This window comes from Anolis sagrei, chromosome 7 (genome assembly GCF_037176765.1).
Source record: "Anolis sagrei isolate rAnoSag1 chromosome 7, rAnoSag1.mat, whole genome shotgun sequence".
In the NCBI taxonomy this organism is placed as follows: Eukaryota; Metazoa; Chordata; class Lepidosauria; order Squamata; family Dactyloidae; genus Anolis; species Anolis sagrei.
In genome coordinates this window covers 40,376,138-40,398,087 of record NC_090027.1, presented here as the reverse complement: position 1 = coordinate 40,398,087, position 21,950 = coordinate 40,376,138, and the positions used below count along the sequence as shown (strand labels likewise).

The following is a 21,950-nucleotide window of genomic DNA, read 5'->3' as shown; positions in this document are numbered from 1 at the left end:
GAGGCTGCCGAGGAGGGAAAGGAAAGGGACTGAGGCTGTCGAGGGGGGAAAGGAAAGGGACTGAGGCTGCCGAGGCTGAAAAGGAAAGGGACTGAGGCTGCCGAGAGGGAAAAGGAAAGGGACTGAGGCTGCCAAAGGGGGAAAGGAAAGGGACTGAGGCTGCCGAGGGGGAAAAGGAAAGGGACTGAGGCTGCTGAGGGGGAAAAGGAAAGGGACTGAGGCTGCCGAGGGGGGAAAGGAAAGGGACTGAGGCTGCTGAGGGGAAAAAGGAAACGGGCCAAAGTTTGCTCATGGCTGCTGTAGAGGAAGAGAAAGGAAAAATTCCAATACTGTGTGTGCGTGCTGCAGAAATATACAGGAAAAAGAAGCACTTACACCGGTATTATAAAAATATACACTGTCCTTGAACAACAATGACATCAATGGGTACAAAATGATCCCCCAAAACAGGAACAATTTACAAAAAAAAAAAGAGTCCTATATAATCATAACATCTATAAAATGATAGAAATCATGTTTTCCATCGAAGTTTGCAGTCTCACATGGAAGGGACGTACAGAGTGCTGGTGCATCAATACACACAAGTCTAGGCTGTGACACAAGGGGTGCATCTACACTGCAGATTTAATTCGGTTTGACACCACTCTAATTCCCACGGGAATGTGGGAGTTATACTTTGGTGGGGCACCAACACTGAGTCCGGTGTTCAGTGAGAGGCCAAGCTTTCCATATGCTTCTGCAAAGCAGCTTGTAAGCCCTCCTCTGAATGAGCACAGACTATGATATTGTCGACATATTGTAATTCTATAACAGATGCTGCTGTGGCCTTACTTTGCCAGAGAAGGCTAAATAACCTCATACAACTCCCACGATTCAAGAGCAAGTGGTGTCAAACCGTATTCATTCTACAGTGTAGATCAGGCATGGGCAAGCTTGGGCCCTCCAGGTGTTTTGGACTTCAACTCCCACAATTCCTAACAGCCTACCGGCTGTTAGGAATTGTGGGAGTTGTAGTCCAAAACACCTGAAGGGCCAAAGTTTGCTCATGTCTGGTGTAGAGGCACCCCAAAAAGGACAAATTTGGGGATGTTTTTGAGGAAAGGGCAAAGGATCTTCCTGGCATGTATTCCAAAACATAACAGATCAAAATCATGGAAGTCCTTCAAGAAAAGAAAAAGCAACCATCCCGACGCGCTGAGTCGTCCATCGATGTCCATTTCAGTTGTCCTTCTCCAGATTCCGGACGCCGACAGACTAGAACGGGCTTTTGCTGCAGAAAAGGGAGTCATTTGGAATGTGATGCAGATACAGAGAACGTGGTCACAGCTTCCAGTTTGGGCCATTCATTGTCCTTCCTAATACTGGATGCCTCCAACGACAGTCCTCTGGGTCACAATGACCATCGGCAGGACTGAGAAGGTTGAGGGGACACGGGCTTAAGGCCGACACGGACTTAACACAGAGAGGTGGTTCGTTCCCACCCCGGTTTTTTTGAAATGTACAACTTTTGGCCATGAAACGGGAACGCCGGCCATCCTCGCATGCGGCAGACCTTTACACCCGTCGGAAGTTTTGCAAACTTTTGGCAGTTACGAGTCAGACGTGTCTCCGTTCACATGCTTCTCGGGTCAGTTTCTGGCAAGTGCAACAAGAGACGGCGGTGGCATTTCACGATAAAGAGAGAGGCCCGCGAATCCACCTAGTTCTCCCCGTGGTCCTCTTCCACCCACGCCACAATCTTCCCCTCCCACCCAGGAATAATGTCGTCGTCATGGAAAACCTACAGGGAAAAAGCAGAGAGAATAATAATAATAATAATAATAATAATAATAATAATAACAACAACAACAACACTTTATTTGTACCCCGCTACCATCTCCTGGCGCTCCATGCAGTCATGCGGGCCACATGACCTTGGAGGTGTCCATGGACAACGCTGGCTCTTCGGCTTAGAAATGGAGATGAGCACCACACCCCAGAGTCAGACATGACTGGACTTAATGTCAGGGGACAACCTTTACCTACCATCTCCCGAGGGACTCGGTGCGGCTTACATGAGGCCAAGCCCACAACACAGAAATAAACAATAACAACAATAATAATACAAAAACAATACATAACTCATAAGCAAAATAAGCAAAAAAACAATAACAATAACACAACGCATTTAAAAACCTATAGCTGGGCCAAACGTAATAATTAAAATATTAAAAAAACAATGCTGGGCATAGACAGGTAACATGTAATTGGGATAAAGGTTTTGGAGAGGGAAGAAATGAGCAGACAATCTAAAGTCATTATTAAAGTGCGTTTAGGGACATCTTGCTGGGAGTTTCCTTATTCTGGGAAGGCACACTGAAACAGCCATGTTTTCAGGCTCCTCCTAAAGACTGCCGAAGTTGGAGCTTGTCTAATGTCCCTGGGGAGTGAGTTCCAGAGTCGAGGGGCCACCACCGAGAAGGCCCTCTCCCTCGTCCCCACCAATCGCGCTTGCGATGGTGGTGGAAGCGTGAGCAGGGCCTCTCCGGATGATTGAAGAGATCGTGTGGGTTCGTACACAGAGATGTGGTCACGCAGGTAGGCTGCCAATGAAAACGAGAGAGAAATGGCTGCCAACGAAAACGTGGATAAAGAGGAGGAGGAAGAAGGGGAATTATATTACAGTATGCGTCTATTTGCTCTCTATTGAAACACTTCTGCTCTCACTTGACTGGATAGGATCTGACAGCTGATTTGTTTGAAGACTGCCTTATCTCTCCAGAGCCCCTTCTATTGGATTGTGCATGATTTAGAGCAGGATCGTCAAGTACATGTTCATGGAGGGCCACATCAGCCTTATTATGGTTGCCTTCAAAGGGCTGTGGAATCCATGGATGGGGAATCCATGAATATATCATGAAAATATCATTGCAGATTTGATAAATGTGGATTTAATATGATGTGTGGGAATGAATGGAAGGATGTATGGATGGAGTTAATAATTTTGGAAACATCAGTAAAAGACCAAGGCCTACAATGGCTAACTACCTGCTTGCTGGACTATAATTAAAAGTTGCTAATAAGAACTGAAAAGTAAACTCTGGTAAGAACTGGGACAGTGATAATCGTCAAGTGTATGTTCATGGAGGGCCACATCAGTCTTATTCTGGTTGCCTTCAAAGGGCTGTTGAATCCACGGACGGAGAATCCATAAATATATCATGAAAATATCATTGCAGATTTGATAAATGTGGATTTAATATGATGTGTGGGAATGAATGGAAGGATGTATGGATGGAGTTAATAATTTTGGAAACATCAGTAAAAGACCAAGGCCTACAATGGCTAACTACCTGCTTGCTGGACTATAATTAAAAGTTGCTAATAAGAACTGAAAAGTAAACTCTGGTAAGAACTGGGACAGTGATAATCGTCAAGTGTATGTTCATGGAAGGCCACATCAGTCTTATTCTGGTTGCCTTCAAAGGGCTGTTGAATCCACGGACGGAGAATCCATAAATATATCATGAAAATATCATTGTAGATTTGATAAATGTGGATTTAATATGATGTGTGGGAATCAATGGAAGGATGTATGGATGGAGTTAATAATTTTGGAAACACCAGTAAAAGACCAAGGCCTGCAATGACTAACTACCTGCTTGCTGGACTGTAATTAAAAATTGCTAATAAGAACTGAAAAGAACACTCTGATAAGAACTGGGACAGTGATAACAGAAATGTTATAATATAATATAATATACTGTATATACATATAATATTTATAATATTATAATGTAATACAATATAATACTGATAATAATACGATATTATAATTATATATTTTATATTACATGTAATATTACTAATAATATTATGGTATAATGGTAATATTATATAATGGCCCCTCGACTCTGGAACTCTCTCCCACTGGAAATTAGAACTGCCCCCTCCATTCTGTCGTTCAGAAAACGGGTGAAAACCTGGCTATGGGGTTTGGCTTTCGACGAGTGAATCAATATTTCTGTGATCGGATAGATGACGATGAATGATGGACAACGAATTCACTATGATGACTGACCATTGTTATTATATGATTGCATTTTGCTGTTATAACGTTTTAATTGAATATGTTATATGATGTTTTTAATGATTGTTTTGTGATTTTATTGTTGGAAACCGGCCCGAGTCCCCCGATAGAGGGGAGAAGACCGGTATACAAAATTGCTAAATAAATAAATAATATTATAGGAGCCCCCAGTGGTGCAGAGGGTTAAAGCACTGAGTGGTTGAGCTTGTTGATCGAAAGGTTGCAGGTTCGAATCTGGGGAGTGGCGTGAGCTTCCGCTGTCAGCCTCAGCTTCTGCCAACCTAGCAGTTTGAAAACATGCAAATGTGAGTAGATCAATAGGTACCGCTCCAGCGGGAAGGTAAAGGCATTCCATGCAGTCATGCCGGCCACATGACCTTGGAGGTGTCTACAGACAACACCGGCTCTGTGGCTTAGAAATGGAGATGGGCACCACACCCCAGAGTCGAACATGACTGGACTTCATATCAGGGGGAAACCTTTACCTTTACTTATAATGGTATAGTACAATATAGTAATATATAATACTGACATGGTGCTATGCTAATAATATTGTATGTATATATCTCTTGTAAGCTGCTCTGAGTCCCCTTCGGGGTAGGAAGGGTGGTATATAAATGTCATAAATAAATAAATAAATAAATAAATAAATAAATAAGAAGGAAGTCAACACAAGGCTAACATCGATCAGGAAGAATCAACTTCTGACCAGGAAACTGAGATGGATCCAGGATGGAAGATGCCTATCATTCATTTTCAACTTTGGGACTACATCAACAGAATATTCCTATAAAAGACTCAATCTAATAATGCTCAAAGTGTGGCAGACCTGAGGAGTCTGGTCCACCCAAAATGCTCTGCTCCATGGGAAGGAGAGAGATGGTGTATTCTGAAAGTTCTGTAAAAATTCTGATCGACCCTCTCATACTGGAAATTGCAATAAAAAGAACCTATGCTTTAAAGTTATTGAAAAGTTATTCATGACAAATTGGCGACAAGGATGGGATATTTTTTTCCAGTGTGCAAAATTCATAACAGATACTGGAGATCACTGCCTACCTCCTCTTTGACTGTGCCAAACTCTGGATCCAGGGCTTTGAAATGGTACCGGTGTGTTCCTTCTCGGTCAATAGCTGCCTTGAAGTCCCCCAGCGTCACCTCACCCAACCTGCAGGGAAGTCAGAACGTGATGGGAGAGATTGCCTTGCCATCGAGACTAGGAGCAAGCGGTCCAGGATATGCCAGGGAGAGAACCTATAGAAATGCACACACTTCCCACCAACACATGCTTCTGCTCAACCTGCCCGGCTCACCTCTTTGGTATGTTGACCATGAAAGGAGTGAGGGAGCGGTCTGTGAAGTAGAGCACTTTGGTGCAGGCACTGCTGCTCATGGCCGGGGTGCTGTGCGAATGAGGCAGCTCTGCAAAGCAAAATGGAGACACCCAGTCAAAGAGGCCATAGAGGGTTAAGCGACAACACACCAAGAGAAAGGGGCCTCGAAAGAGAGGTTGCACTCTCAGGAACAGGATCTCAATACTCTCAAGGCACCAGATCTCAGGAACAAAGCAGGGTGAACCCTGGTTAACACTCGAATGGGGGACCACCAATGGATCTCGCATGTGGTAGGCTCTATTCCAGAGAAAGGGACCAGAAGAACCACCTTGGAGGATTCTTTGCTTAGAACCCTTTGAAATGTATGGGCTTGCCCTAAGTCAACAGGGTGACTGGAAAACACATAAACACATACATTACACCATTATTACTGTTGTTATTGTTGTTGCTGTTGTTGTTGTTGTTATTACTATTATTATTATTCAGTTGCTGTGAGTTTTCCAAGCTGTACGGTCATGTTCTAGAAGCATTCTCTCCTGACATTTCGCCTACACCTATGAAAGGCATCCTCAGAACTTGTGAGGTCTGTTGGAAACTAGGCAAGTGGGGTTTATATATCTGTGGAATAATGTCCAGGGTGGGAATAAAAACTCTTTTGTCTGTTGGACACATGCGTAAATGTTGCAATGTATTGTCGAAGGCTTTCATGGCCGGAATCACTGGGTTGTTGTAGGTTTTTTTTTGGGCTGTATGGCCATGGTCTACAGGCATTCTCTCCTGACGTTCCGCCTGCATCTATGGCAAGCATCCTCAGAGGTAGTGAGTTCACTACCTCTGAGGATGCTTGCCATAGATGCAGGCAAAACGTCAGGAGAGAATGCCTCTAGACCATGGCCATACAGCCCAAAAAAAACCTACAACAACCCATTAAATATTGCAATTAGCAAGCTTCATTAGGACTGAATGCCCTTGCAGCTTCAAAGCCTGGGTGCTTACTGCCTGGGGGAATCCTTTGTTGGGAGGTGTTAACTGATCCTGATTGTTTCTTGTCTGGAATTCCCCTATTTTCTGAGAGTTGTTCTTTAGTTGTTGTCCTGATTTTAGAGTTTTTAAATATTGGTAGCCAGATTTGGAAGCTACAAGGCCATTCAATGCTAATGAAGCTTGCTAATTGCAACATTCTCACTTGCCTCAAACAGACAGGAGTTCTTGCCATAGATGAGGCAAGAGTGCCTGCCATAGATGTGACCGAAACATCGGGAGAGAATGCTCCTGGAACATGGGCTTACAGCCTGGAAAACTCACAGCAACCCATTCTGTTTCTAGGTTGAAAGTGCTATTTCCTGTTTAATAGTGAGATGCTTACTTTGATTACCCAGTGATTCCGGCCATGAAAGCCTTCAACAACACATCATCATCATCATCATCATCATCATCATCATCATCATCATTATTAGCTGTACCCGCCACGCGTTGCTGTGGCCAACCTTCCCTCCCTCTTTCTCTCCTTTCTTTCTCTCCTTCCTTCCTTCCCTCTTTTTCTTTCCCTTCGTCTTTCTTCCTTCTCTACCTGTTTCTTTTCTCGCTTCCTTTCCTCTTTGGTTCCATCCTGTCTTGTCTCTTTCCTTCCTTCCTTCCCTCCCTCTTTCTCTCTTTCGTTCCTTCTCTCCTTCCTTCCCTCTTTCACTTTTTTATTTCATTCTCTCCCTCCTTCTCTCCTCCCTTCCTTCTCTACCCTTCTTTCTTTCCTTCCTTCTCTCCTTCCCTCTTTCTCTCCCTCCTTCTCTCCTCCCTTCCTTCTCTACCTTTTTTCCTTCCTTCTCTCCTTCCCTCCTTCTTTCCCTTCTTCTCTCCCTCTCCCTCTTCCTCTTTCCCTCCTTCCTTCTCTACCTTTCTTTCTTTCCTTCTTTCTCTCCTCCTTCTTTCCCTTTTTCTCTCCCTCCTTCCTTCTCTACAATTCTTTCTTTCCTTCCTGCTCTCCTTCCATCCCTCCTTCTCTCCCTTCTTTCCTCCTTTCTGTGTATGTGTTTTGTGTGTGTATATGCATATATGTGTGTATATATGTGTGTTTGTGTATATATATATATAATGTAGTTTTGCGCATGCGTTGTAAAGTTGTTGTTTTTTGGGGTTTTTTGTTTTTATGTCTCTTCTGCTGTGTTTTTCAGTGTTTTTATGAGTGGTGGTCACTTGTTGGCCTGAGAGGTGTCTTGTGTCCAAATTTGGTGTCAATTCGCCCAGTGGCTTTTGAGTTCTGTTAATCCCACAAACGAACATTACATTTTTATTTATATAGATTATTATTATTACCTCGCTTTATCTTCCATGAAGGGGACTCAAAGTGGCTATGTCGCACGATTTTTATTCCTGTGCTATAAATATCATTTCTTAATTGGTTCTATTATAAAAAACATGCAAAAAGTTTATTAAACTTTTTTTGGGGGGGGGGGGCGGGAAGGACATCCTGCAGCACATTTTGCTATGGTTTTTCAATAAAGACCATCAGACTGGAAAAAATCAACTTCTATCCCCATACCAAAAAAGGGAAATGCGAAAGACTGCTCAAACTTCCGTACAGTGGCCCTTATTTCTCATGCCAGTAAGGTAATGCTCAAGATCCTGCAAGGAAGACTCCAGCAATACATGGAGCGAGAGTTGCCAGATGTTCAAGCTGGGTTTAGAAAAGGCAGAGGAACGAGAGACCAGATTGCCAATATCCGCTGGATAATGGAGAAAGGCAGGGAGTTTCAGAAAAACATCTACTTCTGCTTCATTGACTATTCTAAAGCCTTTGACTGTGTGGATCATAATAAATTGTGGCAAGTTCTTGGTGGGATGGGCATCCCAAGCCCCCTTCCCTCTCTCCTGAGGAATCTGTACAAGGACCAAGGAGCCACAGTCAGAACTGACCACGGAACAGGAGACTGGTTCAAGATTGGGAAAGGCGTACGGCAAGGCTGCATCCTCTCACCCAACCTTTTTAACTTGTATGCAGAACACATCATGCGAGGATGTGCGGGGCTGGATGAATACAAGGCTGGGGTGAAAATTGCTGGAAGAAACATTAACAACCTCAGATATGCAGATGACACCACTCTGATGGCCGAAAGCGAGGAGGAGCTGAGGAGCCTTCTAATCAAGGTGAAAGAAGAAAGCGCAAAAGCTGGGTTGCAGCTAAACATCAAAAAAACCAAGATTATGGCAACAAGAATGATTGACAACTGGAAAATAGAGGGAGAAAATGTGGAGGCCGTGACAGACTTTGTATTTCTAGGTGCAAAGATGACTGCAGATGCAGACTGTGGCCAGGAAATCAGAAGACGCTTCCTTCTTGGGAGGAGAGCAATGTCCAATCTCGATAAAATAGTAAAGATTAGAGACATCAGACTGGCAACAAAGATCCATTGCCTAGTCCAAGCCATGGTCTTCCCTGTAGTCACCTACGGATGTGAGAGCTGGACCTTCGGGAAGGCTGAGCCAAGGAAGGGAGATGCTTTTGAGCTGTGGTGTTGGAGGAAAGTTCTGAGAGTGCCTTGGACTGCGAGAAGATCCAACCAGTCCATTCTCCAGGAAATAAAGCCCGGCTGCTCACTGGAGGGAAGGATACTAGAGACAAAGCGGAAGTCCTTTGGCCACATCATGAGGAGACAGCAAAGCCTGGAGAAGACAATTATGCTGGGGAAAGTGGAAGGCAAAAGGAAGAGGGGCCAACCAAGGGCAAGATGGATGGACGGCATCCTTGAAGTGACTGGACTGACCTTGAAGGAGCTGGGGGTGGTGACGGCCGACAGGGAGCTGTGGCTTGGGCTGGTCCGTGAGGTCACGAAGAGTCGGAGACGACTGAACAAATGAACAACAATCTCATTGAGTTTCAACCAATTCAACAGAGTTTTGGCAGCCACAACTACCTGGAGTAGAACAACTCCTTTCAAAGTCAAGACCACACCATGAAACAGGAGATAACACTTTCAAACCAGGAACATTTTTTTTCCCCAAATTTCATTACATATCCAAATATCCATATCAGCCACTAGATGTCAGGACTTGCTCACAGTAAACCATTGTATAAGTCCTGCATCGATTGCTGTGGTGCTTTCAGCTTGATCTTAATAGAGTAGGTATCAATTGCAACTACTGTATTAATTATTTCTGCAATAGTTGTGGTTGGGCCAACAGTTGTTTGTAGGCCAGCTCCGAAAGGCAAGTACTATTTCAAGTGAAAGGGAGAGCCCAAGGAAAGGAAACAATTAGGGCAACGATGAGAAGGTGAAGAGAGTGCAAGATCATCCCAGTTCTCCAAAAGCCACGCTTATCTTTGGCATCATATTTCTTTATTTATCTTTGGCATTATATTCATTATATAAATATAATAAATCTATATAAATAAAAATGTAATGTTCGTTTGTGGGATTAACATAACTCAAAAACTACTGGACGAATTGCCGCCACATTTGGCCACAAGACACCTACTAACCCAAGGAGTGACCATCACTCAGAAAAATGATTTTGTCATTTGGGAGTTGTAGTTGCTGGGATTTATAGTTCACCTACAATCAAAGAGCATTTTGAACTCCACCAATGATAGAATTGAACCAAACGTGACACACAGGACTCCCATGATGAACAGAAAACACTAGAAGGGTTTGGTGGGCATTGACCTTGAGTTTGGGAGTTGTAGTTCACCAACATTCAGAGAGCACTGTGGACTCCAAAATTATAAATCTGGACCAAACTTAGCACGAATATTCCATATGCCGAAACATAATAACAATAATAGTAATAATAGTAATAATAGTAATAATAATAATAATAATAATAATAATAATTTATTTATACCCTGCCACCATCTCCCCAAGGGGACTCAGGGCGGTTTACATGAGGCCAAGCCCAACAATACATCAATAAAAACAAAACAGCAAGCAAATAAAACAGTATAATTAATATAACTTGCATATAAATAATAACACACAGAATTTAAAACCTTATGGCCGGGACAAATGTAATAAATTTAAAAATTTAAAATAAACACTGGGCATGAACAGAGGTAGGATGTATCTAAGCAGGAGGGTTTTAAAAAAATAATGTAGGGAGACCAACCCAACAGAGAGCTTCTGAGGACATTTTGCAGGGAATTAATCAGAGCAGGGCATTGTTTCCTTTATTCTGGGAAGGCACACTGGAACAGCCACGTTTTCAAGCTCCTTCTAAAAACTACCAGTGTGGGGGCTTGTCTAATATTCTTGGGGAGTGATTTCCAGAGTCGGGGGGCTACCACAGAGAAGGCTCTCTCCCTCGTCTCCACTAGTTGCGCCTGCAAGAGGATGGGAGCAAGAGCAGGGCCTCTCCTGATGTTCGAAGAGATTGTGTGGTCACGCAAGTAGGCGGGTCCCAAACCATTCAGGGCTTTGTAGGTAAGGACCTGCATCTTGAAGGGACCAGAAAATGAATGGCTGCCAATGGAGCTCCGTAAACAGGAGGGTAGACCGCTCCCTGTAAGTCGCTCCAGTTAGTAACCTGGCTGCTGCCCGTTGGACCAAACTGAAATTTCTGAGTCATCTTCAAGGGCAGCCCCACGTAGAGTAATCCAATGTGGAGGTGACTAAATATGAACACAAATGGAGTTTGGGGGAAATAGACTTTGACATTCGGGAGTTGTAGTTACTGGGATTTATAGTTCACCTACAATCAAAGAGCATTCTGAACTCCACCAAGGACGGAATTGGGGCAAACTTCCCACACAGAACCCCCATGGCCAACAGAAAATACTTAAGGCCATCCAGTCCAACTTATTTATTATTTATTTGTTTATTTATTTACTGCGCTTATATACCGCAATTCTCAGCCCTTTAAGGGCGACTCATTGCGGTGTAGGGCGACTCATTGCGGTCCAACTCCCTTCACCAGGGCAAGAAAATGTAATTAAAGCCCTTTTGACAAAGAGTCATCCAGCCATAGACATAGATAGATATATACGATTCACACACAGAGAGGCATAGATTTGAAAGGGACCCCTAAAGAAGGACAATGATATCTTGCATGTTCCAGAGTAGGCAAACCAGACAATCTCCACATCAACACTGACAAAGAAACAGCAAGAAATACTGTGTACCCACAAACATAAAGAAATTACATATATTATTTTCCAGATCACCAGAGTGGACCACAGCAACGTGTGTCAGGGCACGGCTAGTATTATATAAATATAACACATATAACAAAATATCAGTCCAAGAAAGAGGAAGATCTGGAAGGGCACTTACTGGAGTTGGAGGGCCAGGCGTCCCGGTATTCGTTGGTGACATGCGGGGCTGGGGACTTCCCTCGGACCTGGGAACACGGGAAACAGAAGAAGGAGGCTCTGAGCATGCCTGCCTCGTTTCCAAAGGTTTGAGGAATAGTTAACCCACACAGAAATGGAAAAGGTCAGCGGAGAGAAAAATAGCAGATGGGTTACACTAATTAAAGGACCCAATGGGAGTGTGCTCAAAAGGGGACCATGTGTTGCTTTAATGCCAGCTCCAAAGTGACCCCCGCTAAGGGGAACGGCTGGTGGTGCCGGGGATTAGGAAGCCCTCCAGCAACGGCAACACGCGGCGGTCTTGTGAGTGCTAAACAGCTGTCTTCAGGCTGTAATTGAGTCCCTCCCCAGGCTTCCTAGTGGCAGAAGGTCAGGAGCCGCCCTACTCAACCTTCTGGTCCCTATCATTGAAAACCCAAGCTCTAGAGGATGTTGTGCTTCCCAAAAGTCCCAAAGGTGGTATGGCTCCCTTCTCACGCAAGCCCCGCATACGTGGTGCTTTAGGGCAGAAGCCGAAGCTACAGAGGGGGAAAGGACCATGGCACCATTTGGAGCCATGGAGAAGAAGGACTCAACAGGTTCCTGGACCATCTTAACAGCATCTACCCAAACATCCAGTTCACCATGGAAAAAGAAAATGAAGGAAGACTGCCTTTTCTAGATGTCCTAGTCATCCGCAAACCAGATCAACAACTGGGTCACACCGTTTACAGAAAACCCACACACACAGATAGATATCTCCATAAAAACTCCAACCATCACCCAAGTCAAGAAAGAAGCACCATTCAAGCCTTGGCAGACCGTGCAAAAAGAATCTGCGAACCCCACCTCTTCCAAGATGGACTGAACCACCTCAATTGGGCTCTCCAGGCCAATGGAGACTCCACCTCACACATTAGAAGAGCGGCAAGACAACCGAGAACCAGCCACGAGAGTAAAGATGAAGATCCACCCAGAGAAGAAGTGTTCTTGCCAGACATCAAGGGAACCACTGACCGCATAGGGAAGCTGATGAGGAAACACAACATACAAACTATCTACAGACCCACCAAGAAAATCCAACAAATGCTATGTTCAGCAAAGGACAAGAGGGATCCTCTCACCTCTGCAGGAGTCTACCGTATTCCATGCAGCTGTGGACAAGTCTATATAGGAACCACCAAACGCAGCAGCATTGCCCAAACACGAATCAAGGAACATGAAAGGCACTGCAGACTACTTCAACCAGAGAAGTCAGCCATAGCAGAGCACCTGAGGAACCAACCTGGACACAGCATATTATTGGAGAACACAGAAGTGCTGGACCACTCTCACAACCACCATGTCAGGCTACACAGAGAAGCCACTGAAATCTACAAGCATGTGGACAATTTCAACAGAAAGGAGGAAACCATGAAAATGAACAAAATCTGGCTACCAATATTAAAAAACTCTAAAATTACAACAGCGAAACAACAGAGAGTAAACAATCAGGCACATCTAATCACCTCTCAACAAAAGATTCCCCCCAGGCACTGCCAAGCCATCAAATGCTAATCAAAGTGGTCAGTTGACCACCTAGCTCCAGCAGACAAGAGTCCTTTGTCCCACCCTGGTCATTCCACAGATATATAAACCCATTTTCCTACTTCCAACAGACCTCACTACCTCTGAGGATGCTTGCCATAGATGCAGGTGAAATGTCAGGAGAAAATGTCTCTAGAACATGGCCATATAACCCGGAAAAACCAACAACAACCCAAGGACCAGATCCCTTCTAGTCCAGGCCTACCCTCCTCTCCTGCCTCTTCTGCATCTCCATGCGGTGCAGCCTCTCCATCAAGCTGGAGATGCCCTGCTCCAGGCTGTCGATGGTGTGGTGCTGGGGATCGTGGCCACTGAAGCTGTTCCGCAAACTGCGCAGGGCCTCGCGGACCAGCTGGAGGTCGTTTGTCTGTCTCAGGAAAAAGTAGGGGTCAAAGAAGGAAAGAAAAAATGTCGTCCGTCCCCGTCCCCCCCCCCCCCATTCCACGAAGGCAGGGAGTGGGGTGTGCTCGCATTATGGGGCGTCAAGGGACTTACGCCTCTGTGCGCCGTGGAAGCTGCTGCTTTTCCTGATGTCTGGAGGAAGCCATTGCTCTGAGAACTGTGGTTGCTGTAGGCGATTACCTGCTTTGGTAAGTAGGTAGGTCAGAAGGAAGGAAGGAAATAAGAAAGAAAGGAAAGAAATTATGAAAGAAAGGAAAGAAAGAAAGAAAGAAAGATAGAAAGGAAGGAAGGAAGGAAGGAAAGAAAAAAAGAAAGGAAGAAAGGGAAGGAAGGAAGGACGGAAGGAAGGAAGGAGGAGAGGAAGGAAGTAAAGAAAGAAAAAGGAAAGGGGTAAGGAAAGAAGGAAAGGAAGGAAAAAGAAAGGAAGGAAGGAAGGAAAAAAGGGGAAGGTAGGAAAGAAAGAAAGAAAGAGGGAAGGAAAGCGAAGAGAAGGGAAGGAAAGAAGTAAAAGGGAAAGGGAAAAGGGAAGGAAAGAAGGAGAGAAAGGAAGAAAAGAAAGAAAGAAGGAAAGAGGTAAGGAAAGAAGGAAAGGAAGGAAAAAGAAAGAAAGAAGGAAAAAAGGGGAAGGTAGGAAAGAAAGAAAGAAAGAAAGAGGGAAGGAAAGCAAAGAGAAGGGAAGGAAAGAAGTAAAAGGGAAAGGGAAAAGGGAAGGAAAGAAGGAGAGAAAGGAAGAAAAGAAAGAAAGAAGGAAAGAGGGAAGGAAAGAAGGAAAGGAAGGAAGTTAAGAAGGAAGGAAAGAAAAAGGGATGGAAGGAAAGAAAGAAAGAAGGAAGGGAAGAAGTAAAAGGAAAAGGAAAACGAAAAGGAAAGGGGAAGGAAAGAAGGAGAGGAAGGAAGACAAAAAAGGAAGGAAGAAGGAAGGAAGGAAGGAAAGAGGGAAGGAAAGAAGGAGATGAAGGAAGAAAAGAAAGAAGAAAAGAAGGAAGGAAGGAAAAAGCAAAGGAAAGAAGGAATTAAAGAGGGCAGGAAAAGAATATTTATGGTAAGATTCCTGCATTGCTACACAGTCTACCCCTAAAAAGTTTGAGCTACATGTGGATAAGTGACTTAGTTTCATTTTTTCTGAAGCTTGGGAAATTATTGTCTTTTAGGGGGACTACAACTCCCAAGGCGGCCAGGCACCACAAAGCCTAAGCGCAGCGTACCTCCTCTGCATCTTTCTTCACGCACTGAGCCAGCAGGGTTTCCTTGTGCTCCAGCTCTCGCTCCAGCTCCGCCTGCGGAGGAAAGGTGTGGGTGAGCGGGCCGGAGGGACCCCGAGAGGGACGGGACAGGACGGGGCGAGGAGGAGGCGCCCTTACCTGCTGATAGCTGGCCTCGGACAGCTGGCGCAGCATCTCCTCCATCTTGGCCTGGTGCTGGTGCAGGTGGCGGTCCTTCTGGCCCAGCTCCTTCTGCAACACAGTGGGAATTGGGGTCATCAGCGGGGGAAGGAGGAGGCGCACACTGGAGGGGAGCAAAGCCGGTGGCAAAGGTCAGCACAATCCACCACACCCAGGGTCACAGAGCCATGAGGTTATTCTAAGGGAAGGAAGGAAGGAAGGAAGGAAGGAAGGAAGGAAGGAAGGAAGGGGGGTTACCTTGTATTCTGCCAGGAGCCGGTTCCTGTCTTCCACCTTCCTCTGGAGTTCGACCTGAAGGAGTAATATTTGAAGAGTTGCACCGTTTGAACTCCAGATCCATCCATCCTTCTATCTGTCTGTCTATGTCTGTTGGTCTTTGAGTCCATCTGTCTGTCTGTCTTTCTATCTATCCATCCATCCACCCACCCACCCATCCATCCATCCATCCATCCATCCATCCATCCATCTGTCCATCTAACTGCATATCCATTCATCTATCCATCCATCCACCAGTATTGCACATATTTCAACGTAAGAATAATTTGCAGTTTGTACTCTATCTTTCTATACGTCTGTCTATACGTCTGTGTGTCCATCTGACCATCCATCTGTCTATCTACCTGCCTATCCATACATCTATCCATCCATCCATCTATCAGTTTTGCACATATTTCAACGTAAGAATAATTAGCAGTTTGTACTCTAGATCCATCCATCCTTCTATCTGTCTGTCTACCCATCTGTCCATCCACCTGTCCTTCTATCCATCCATCCATGCATCTACCTGCCCATCCATCCATCCATCCATCCGTTTTGCACATATGTAAGAATAATTTGGTTTGTACTCTAGATCCATCCATCCTTCTGCCTGTCTATACATCTGTCCATCCACCCACCCATCTTTCCATCTATCCATCTACCTGCCTATCCAGCCATCTTATTTATCCATCCATCTGTTTTGCACATATTTCAGTTTGTACTCTAGATTCATCCATCTGTCTATATGTCCACCCATGCATTCATCCATCCATCTGTCCATCTAACTGCCTATCCATCCATCCATTTTGCACATATTTCAATGTAAGAATAATTTGCAATTTGCACTCTATATCCATCCATCCTTCTTTCTGTCTGTCTACCCGTCTGTCCATCCATCTGTCCTTCTATCCATCCATCCATCTGTACATCTACCTGCCCATCCATCCATCGGTTTTTCACATATTTCAATGTAAGAATAATTTGTTTGTACTCTAGATCCATCCATCCTTCTATCTGCCTGTCTATACATCTGTCCGTCTGTCCATCCACCCATCTATCTGTCTATCTACCTGCCTATCCATCAATTCATCTATCTGTTTTGCACATATTTCAGTTTGTATTCTAGATCCATCCATCTGTCTATATGTCCATCCGTCCATCCATCCTTCCATCTAACTGCTTATCCATCTATCAATTTATCTGTTCATCCATTCATCTGTCCATCTAACGGCCTATACATCCATCCACCCATCTGTCCATCTAACTGCCTATCCATCCATCCGTCCGTCCGTCCATCCATCTGCCTATACATCCATCCATCCATGCATCCATCCATCTATCTGTCCGTCCATCCATCCATCCATCCGTTCATCTAATGGCCTATCCATCCAGCAATCCATCCATCCATCCATCCATCCATCCATCCATCTACCTATCCATCCATCCATCTGTCTATCTAATTGCCTATACATCCATCCATGCATGCATCCATGCATCTGTCCATCCATCCATCCTTTCATCTAACCGCCTATCCATCCATCCAGCCATCCAGCCATCCATTTTGCACATATTTCAATGGAAGAATAATTTACAGTTTGTACTTGTCCTCAACCTGACCAGCCCCTTTCTCCTCCCTGTCATAGCAGCAGTTCCTGCCTTGAGATGTCCTACTCCTTCAGCTACTATGAATACCTATATGTAGAACTTAGTTACGGATAAGGAACTTCAAGCTCAGGTCTGAAGCTTGACTGCATCCTTCCAGTACGGTAGGAAAAGTGCAACGTACCGCCGCTTTTTGTCCCCATTTTGTGCCACTAATTGCACTTCTATCCCACTTCTTCCCCAACATGGCAACGCAAAAGGGAAAGCGCTCACGTTTTGGCTGTGCAGCTCTTCCTTGTCCATGTTTGCTCTCAGAAGCTCCTGCTTGATCTGGAGGATGAGCGCTTCCTGCTGGGCCAGGCGTTGTTGCAAGGCCTCCTGGGGAAGTGGAACGCAGCAAAACGTTAAGAGCTGCAAAACGTAACCGCATGGCAAGAGCCTTTCAAAAGATGGCTAAGGTTGGATGCAAATAGAACTATGTCATACAAGCATAGGGCACAAAAACAAAGGACTTCCACCAGAGCTATGTGATTTCTGACTTACAGTGACCCTACAAGGGAAATATAGATTGCCGTTCCCATTTTGCAAGCCCTCCGTCTTGGTCTTTGAAAGAGCAAAAAGAAAGAGTTCCAGCCTTAGAAGCAAGGAACTCTCTCTTGCAGAAACCGACAGAAGCGCTTGCCATCAGACACATAAATCAGCCTTTGCGCGCTCAGCACAAATGCAAATGAGGCTCAAACCGACTTCTATGCTTTCCGCAGATATTCTTTGCATTTTAATTTCCCCCCGGACGAGGAAAATGGGAAAGCACACTTTGCAAGGGAAGCTGATGGAGATAGTTATTCATTCAGGAATGGGCAAACTTCAGCCCTCCCTCCAGGTGTTTTGGACTACAACTCCCGCAATTCCTAACAGCCGATAGGCTATTAGGAATTGTGGGAGTTGTAGTCCAAAACACCTGGAGGGAGGGCTGAAGTTTGCTACCTATTCAGGTTTAAAACCATCTTTTTCTCACCTTGACGCCTTGCAGGCTCCGCGTTTCCTGTTTCTGCTTCTGCAACTCCTTCTGCAAAACCAAGACAGTCAATTTATTTATTTATTTATTTACCTTACTTATATACCGCTGTTTTCAGCCCGAAGGCGACTCACAGCGGTTCACAACAAATACGAACAGCAAAAATCCAGTGCTACAGTACAGAAACAGTTAACAACCTAACACATTACACAATTAATAAACAGTTACTACAATACCCATTCCCTGTCGTCTCGTCATCAAAAACATGTTCCAGATTCGTCATCCATTGTTCCATTCCAGTGTTCATTAACCAATCATTGCACTCAAACAGCCAGGTCTTCACCTTTTTGCGGAATACCATTAGAGATGGTGCTAGTCTAATGTCCGTAGGAAGGGAGTTCCACAACCGAGGAGCCACCACCGAGAAGGCCCTATCTCTCGTCCCCGCCAGCCGAGCTTGAGAAGCAGGCGGGATCGAGAGCAGGGTCTCCCCGGAAGATCTCAAAGTCCTGGTGGGTTCATAGGCAGAGATGCGGTTGGATAGGTAGCTTGGGCCGGAACCGTTTAGGGCTTTAAAGGCCAACGCCAGCACTTTGAATTCAGCCCAGTAGCAGATTGGTAGCCAGTGGAGTTGGCGCAACAGGGGGGTTGTGTGCTCCCTGCGCTCCGCTCCTGTTAGAATCATGGCTGCCGAGCGTTGGACTAGTTGGAGCTTCCGAGCCGTCTTCAAAGGCAACCCCACGTAGAGAGCGTTGCAGTAGTCTAAACGGGATGTAACCAGAGCGTGGACTACCGTGGCCAAGTCAGACTTCCCAAGGTACGGGCGCAGCTGGCGCACAAGCTTTAGCTGTGCAAATGCTCCCCTGGTCACCGCCGAAACCTGGGGTTCCAGGCTCAGCGACGAGTCCAGGGTCACACCCCAAGCTGCGGGATAGAAGTGCAATTAGTGGCACAAAATGGGGACAAAAAGTGGAGGTACGTTGCACTTTTCCTACCGTACTGGAAGGATGCAATCAAGCTTCAGACCTGAGCTTGAACAACATTATCAATAAGGTTTTTTTTTTTTTTTTTTGGGGGGGGGGATGGCATTTATAACTTTTTTGAAAATAAAATAAAATGTCATATCCTTTTGGCAAATGTGAATCTCCATCTGGAGACCACTTTTTGAAAACCACGAGTCAAGGAAAGGCATGACCTTGTTAGACGTCAACCCTTTGAAAAAGTGATGTTCTCAAGCATCCATGTAACGGCACACAGTTGTTAAACCCTTGTGCCAGCAGGACTGCTGACTGGCAAGATAGCGGTTCAAACCTGGGGAGAGCAGATTGAGCTCCCTCTGTTAGCCCCAGCTCCCCATGCGAGGACATGAGAGAAGCCTCCCACAATAATAATAATAATAATAATAATAATAATAATAATAATAATAATAGTCCGACGTGTGATCCAATACAATAGCCAACAGAGTGATCTTGTCTGCTGTGGATGCATCTTGTTGTGTTTCTAATAATAATAATAATCACCCCATCATCACTGGGACCACCTTGACTGGCTTGTGCCAGAGTCTTTGCAGTTCGAATTATTATTATTATTATTATTATTATTATTATTGATAAAAAAACAACAGGAAAAACTCAGCCATAGACCAAAGACTGTAAGAATACATCCTATGAAAGTCCAAACTATATAACTGTACTCAATGCTTCTCAAAGCAAACATATAGCAAACTGTTCCTGCATAAGTCCAATGACATCTGCTTCCACTCAAGCCCAAAAGCATTTATTTATTATTTATTTCCGTCACTTTTACCCCGCCCTTCTCACCCCCTAGGGGGGACTCAGGGCGGCTTACAGAGAAAGGCACAATTCGATGCCTTATCACATATACATACATATATAAAACAATTCAGCAATTACAAATTAAATTAAATCATCAATACATAGTAACACCATAAACACAATAGTAGGCTAATCCTGAGCTCAGAGTTCGGAGTTCCGTAAATCCTCTTGTCCAGTTCCAGCTCGTCATCAAGTCTTTCTTTAACTGCCTGAGTGTCCAAACGCCTGGTCCCACATCCAGGTCTTCAGCCTCTTCCTAAATGAGAGAAGGGACGTTGCCGATCTAATCTCCCCGGGGAGCGAGTTCCACAGGCGGGGGGCCACCACCGAGAAGGCCCTGCTCCCCGTCCCCGCCAATCTCACCTGTGAAAGAGGCGGGGTCGCGAGCAGGGCCTCCCCAGAGGATCTTAGATTCCGAGGTGGGACGTAGAGGGAGATCCGTTCGGATAGATACACTGGGCCGGAACCGTTTAGGGTTTTGTAGGTCAAAACCAGCACTTTGAATTGTGCTCGGAATTGGATCGGCAGCCAGTGGAGCTGACGCAACAGGGGGGTGGTATGCTCCCTGTATGTCGCCCCAGTGAGCAGTCTGGCTGCCTCACGCTGGATCAGTTGGAGTTTCCGAGCAGTCTTCAAAGGCAACCCCACGTAGAGTGCGTTGCAGTAATCCAATCGGGATGTAACAAGAGCGTGGACCACCGTGGCCAAGTCCGACTTCCCAAGGTACGGGCGCAGCTGGCGCACAAGTTTTAGTTGTGCAAAAGATCTCCCGGCCACCGCCGAGACCTGGGGTTCCAGGCTCAGCGGTGAGTCCAGGATCACTCCCAAGCTGCGAACCTGCGTCTTCAGGGGGAGTGTAACCCCATCTAACACAGGCTGTAACCCTATACCCTGTTCGGCCTTACGACTGACCAGTAGGACCTCTGTCTTGTCTGGATTCAATTTCAATTTGTTAGCTCTCATCCAGTCCGACACAGCAGCCAAGCACCGGTTCAAGGTCTGGACAGCCTCCTTGGTGACAGGTGGGAAGGAGTGACAGATTTGGACATCATCTGCATAGAGATAACATCTTAGTCCGAAACTCCGAATGATCTCCCCCAGCGGCTTCATGTAGATGTTAAATAACATCGGGGACAGAATAGAACCCTGTGGGACTCCACACAACAACGGTTGTGGGGCCGAACAGGTGTCACCCAGTAACACCTTCTGGGATCGACCCTCAAGGAAGGATCGGAGCCACTGCAGAGCAGTGCCTCCGAGCCCCATGTCCATGAGGTGCCCCAGAAGGATACCGTGATCGACGGTATCGAAGGCCGCTGAGAGGTCCAGCAGAACTAACAGGGACACACTCCCCCTGTCTAGCTCCCTGCGCAGATCATCTACCAAGGCGACCAAGGCTGTCTCAGTTCCATGTCCCGGCCTAAAGCCAGACTGTGCCGGATCTAGATAATCAGTGTCTACCAGAAACCCCTGGAGTTGTGCTGCCACCACACGTTCCATGACTTTGCCCAAGTAGGGGAGATTGGAAACTGGCCGATAGTTGTCAAATTGAGTGGGATCCAGTGATGGTTTCTTCAACAGCGGTTTTATAACAGCCTGTTTTAGACTCGCTGGAAATTTTCCTTCCTGTAAGGAGGTGTTAACCATCACCTTCACCCACTCTGCCAAACCCCCTCTGGCTTCTTTTATTAGCCAGGATGGGCAGGGGTCTAGGATGCATGTGGTGGGTCGCACCTCTCCAAGGATCCTGTCCACATCCTCAAGCTGAACCAATTGAAACGAATCCAACAAAGCTGGACAAGCAGATGTTCTCGTTACATCCCCAGAGACTGCCGTTAACATGACTGCCGTTAACATGACTGCATCCACCTCCACTGAGGTCTAAGACAAACTGCTAACACTGAAGTCCAAAAGCATATTGATGGAAAAATGGAGTCTTGAGTCTAAGCATGCCCAGTACAATCACATGTCCGTAGACTCTCCCACACCAAAGAGGTAAGTCAAACTGGCAAATCAATATGTCCAAAATAGGTAAAGGTAAAGGTTTTCCCACGACACTAAGTCCAGTCGTGGCTGACTCTGGTGGTGGTGCTCATCTCAATTTCTAGGCCGAAGAGCCGGCGTTGTTCGTAGACACCTCCCTAAACGGTTTGGGACCCGCCTACCTA

At 45.5% G+C, this 21,950-nt stretch overlaps 1 protein-coding gene across 8 annotated transcripts in view; it reads right to left on the bottom strand.

The window, feature by feature from the left end:
- Positions 1-493: 493 nt before the first annotated feature.
- The window catches only part of DIXDC1 (DIX domain containing 1), a 96,171-nt gene continuing 74,714 nt past the window's right edge, over positions 494-21,950 (bottom strand). For 3 of the 8 annotated variants that reach the window (XM_067470796.1, XM_067470797.1, XM_067470795.1), the window contains exons 10-20: positions 17,948-17,998; positions 17,206-17,310; positions 15,310-15,363; positions 15,031-15,123; positions 14,875-14,946; positions 13,763-13,852; positions 13,473-13,634; positions 11,664-11,730; positions 5,383-5,491; positions 5,129-5,237; positions 494-1,780 (exon numbers count right to left, since the gene is read on the bottom strand). In XM_067470796.1, the coding sequence (XP_067326897.1) occupies positions 1,700-1,780; positions 5,129-5,237; positions 5,383-5,491; positions 11,664-11,730; positions 13,473-13,634; positions 13,763-13,852; positions 14,875-14,946; positions 15,031-15,123; positions 15,310-15,363; positions 17,206-17,310; positions 17,948-17,998 (993 nt within the window). In that variant the 3' untranslated portion in view covers positions 494-1,699. Of the gene's footprint in view, positions 1,781-5,128; positions 5,238-5,382; positions 5,492-11,663; positions 11,731-13,472; positions 13,635-13,762; positions 13,853-14,874; positions 14,947-15,030; positions 15,176-15,309; positions 15,364-17,205; positions 17,311-17,947; positions 17,999-21,950 lie in introns of those variants that run through there. The other 5 variants (XM_060787201.2, XM_067470798.1, XM_060787196.2 and 2 more) reach the window with 5 other exon arrangements.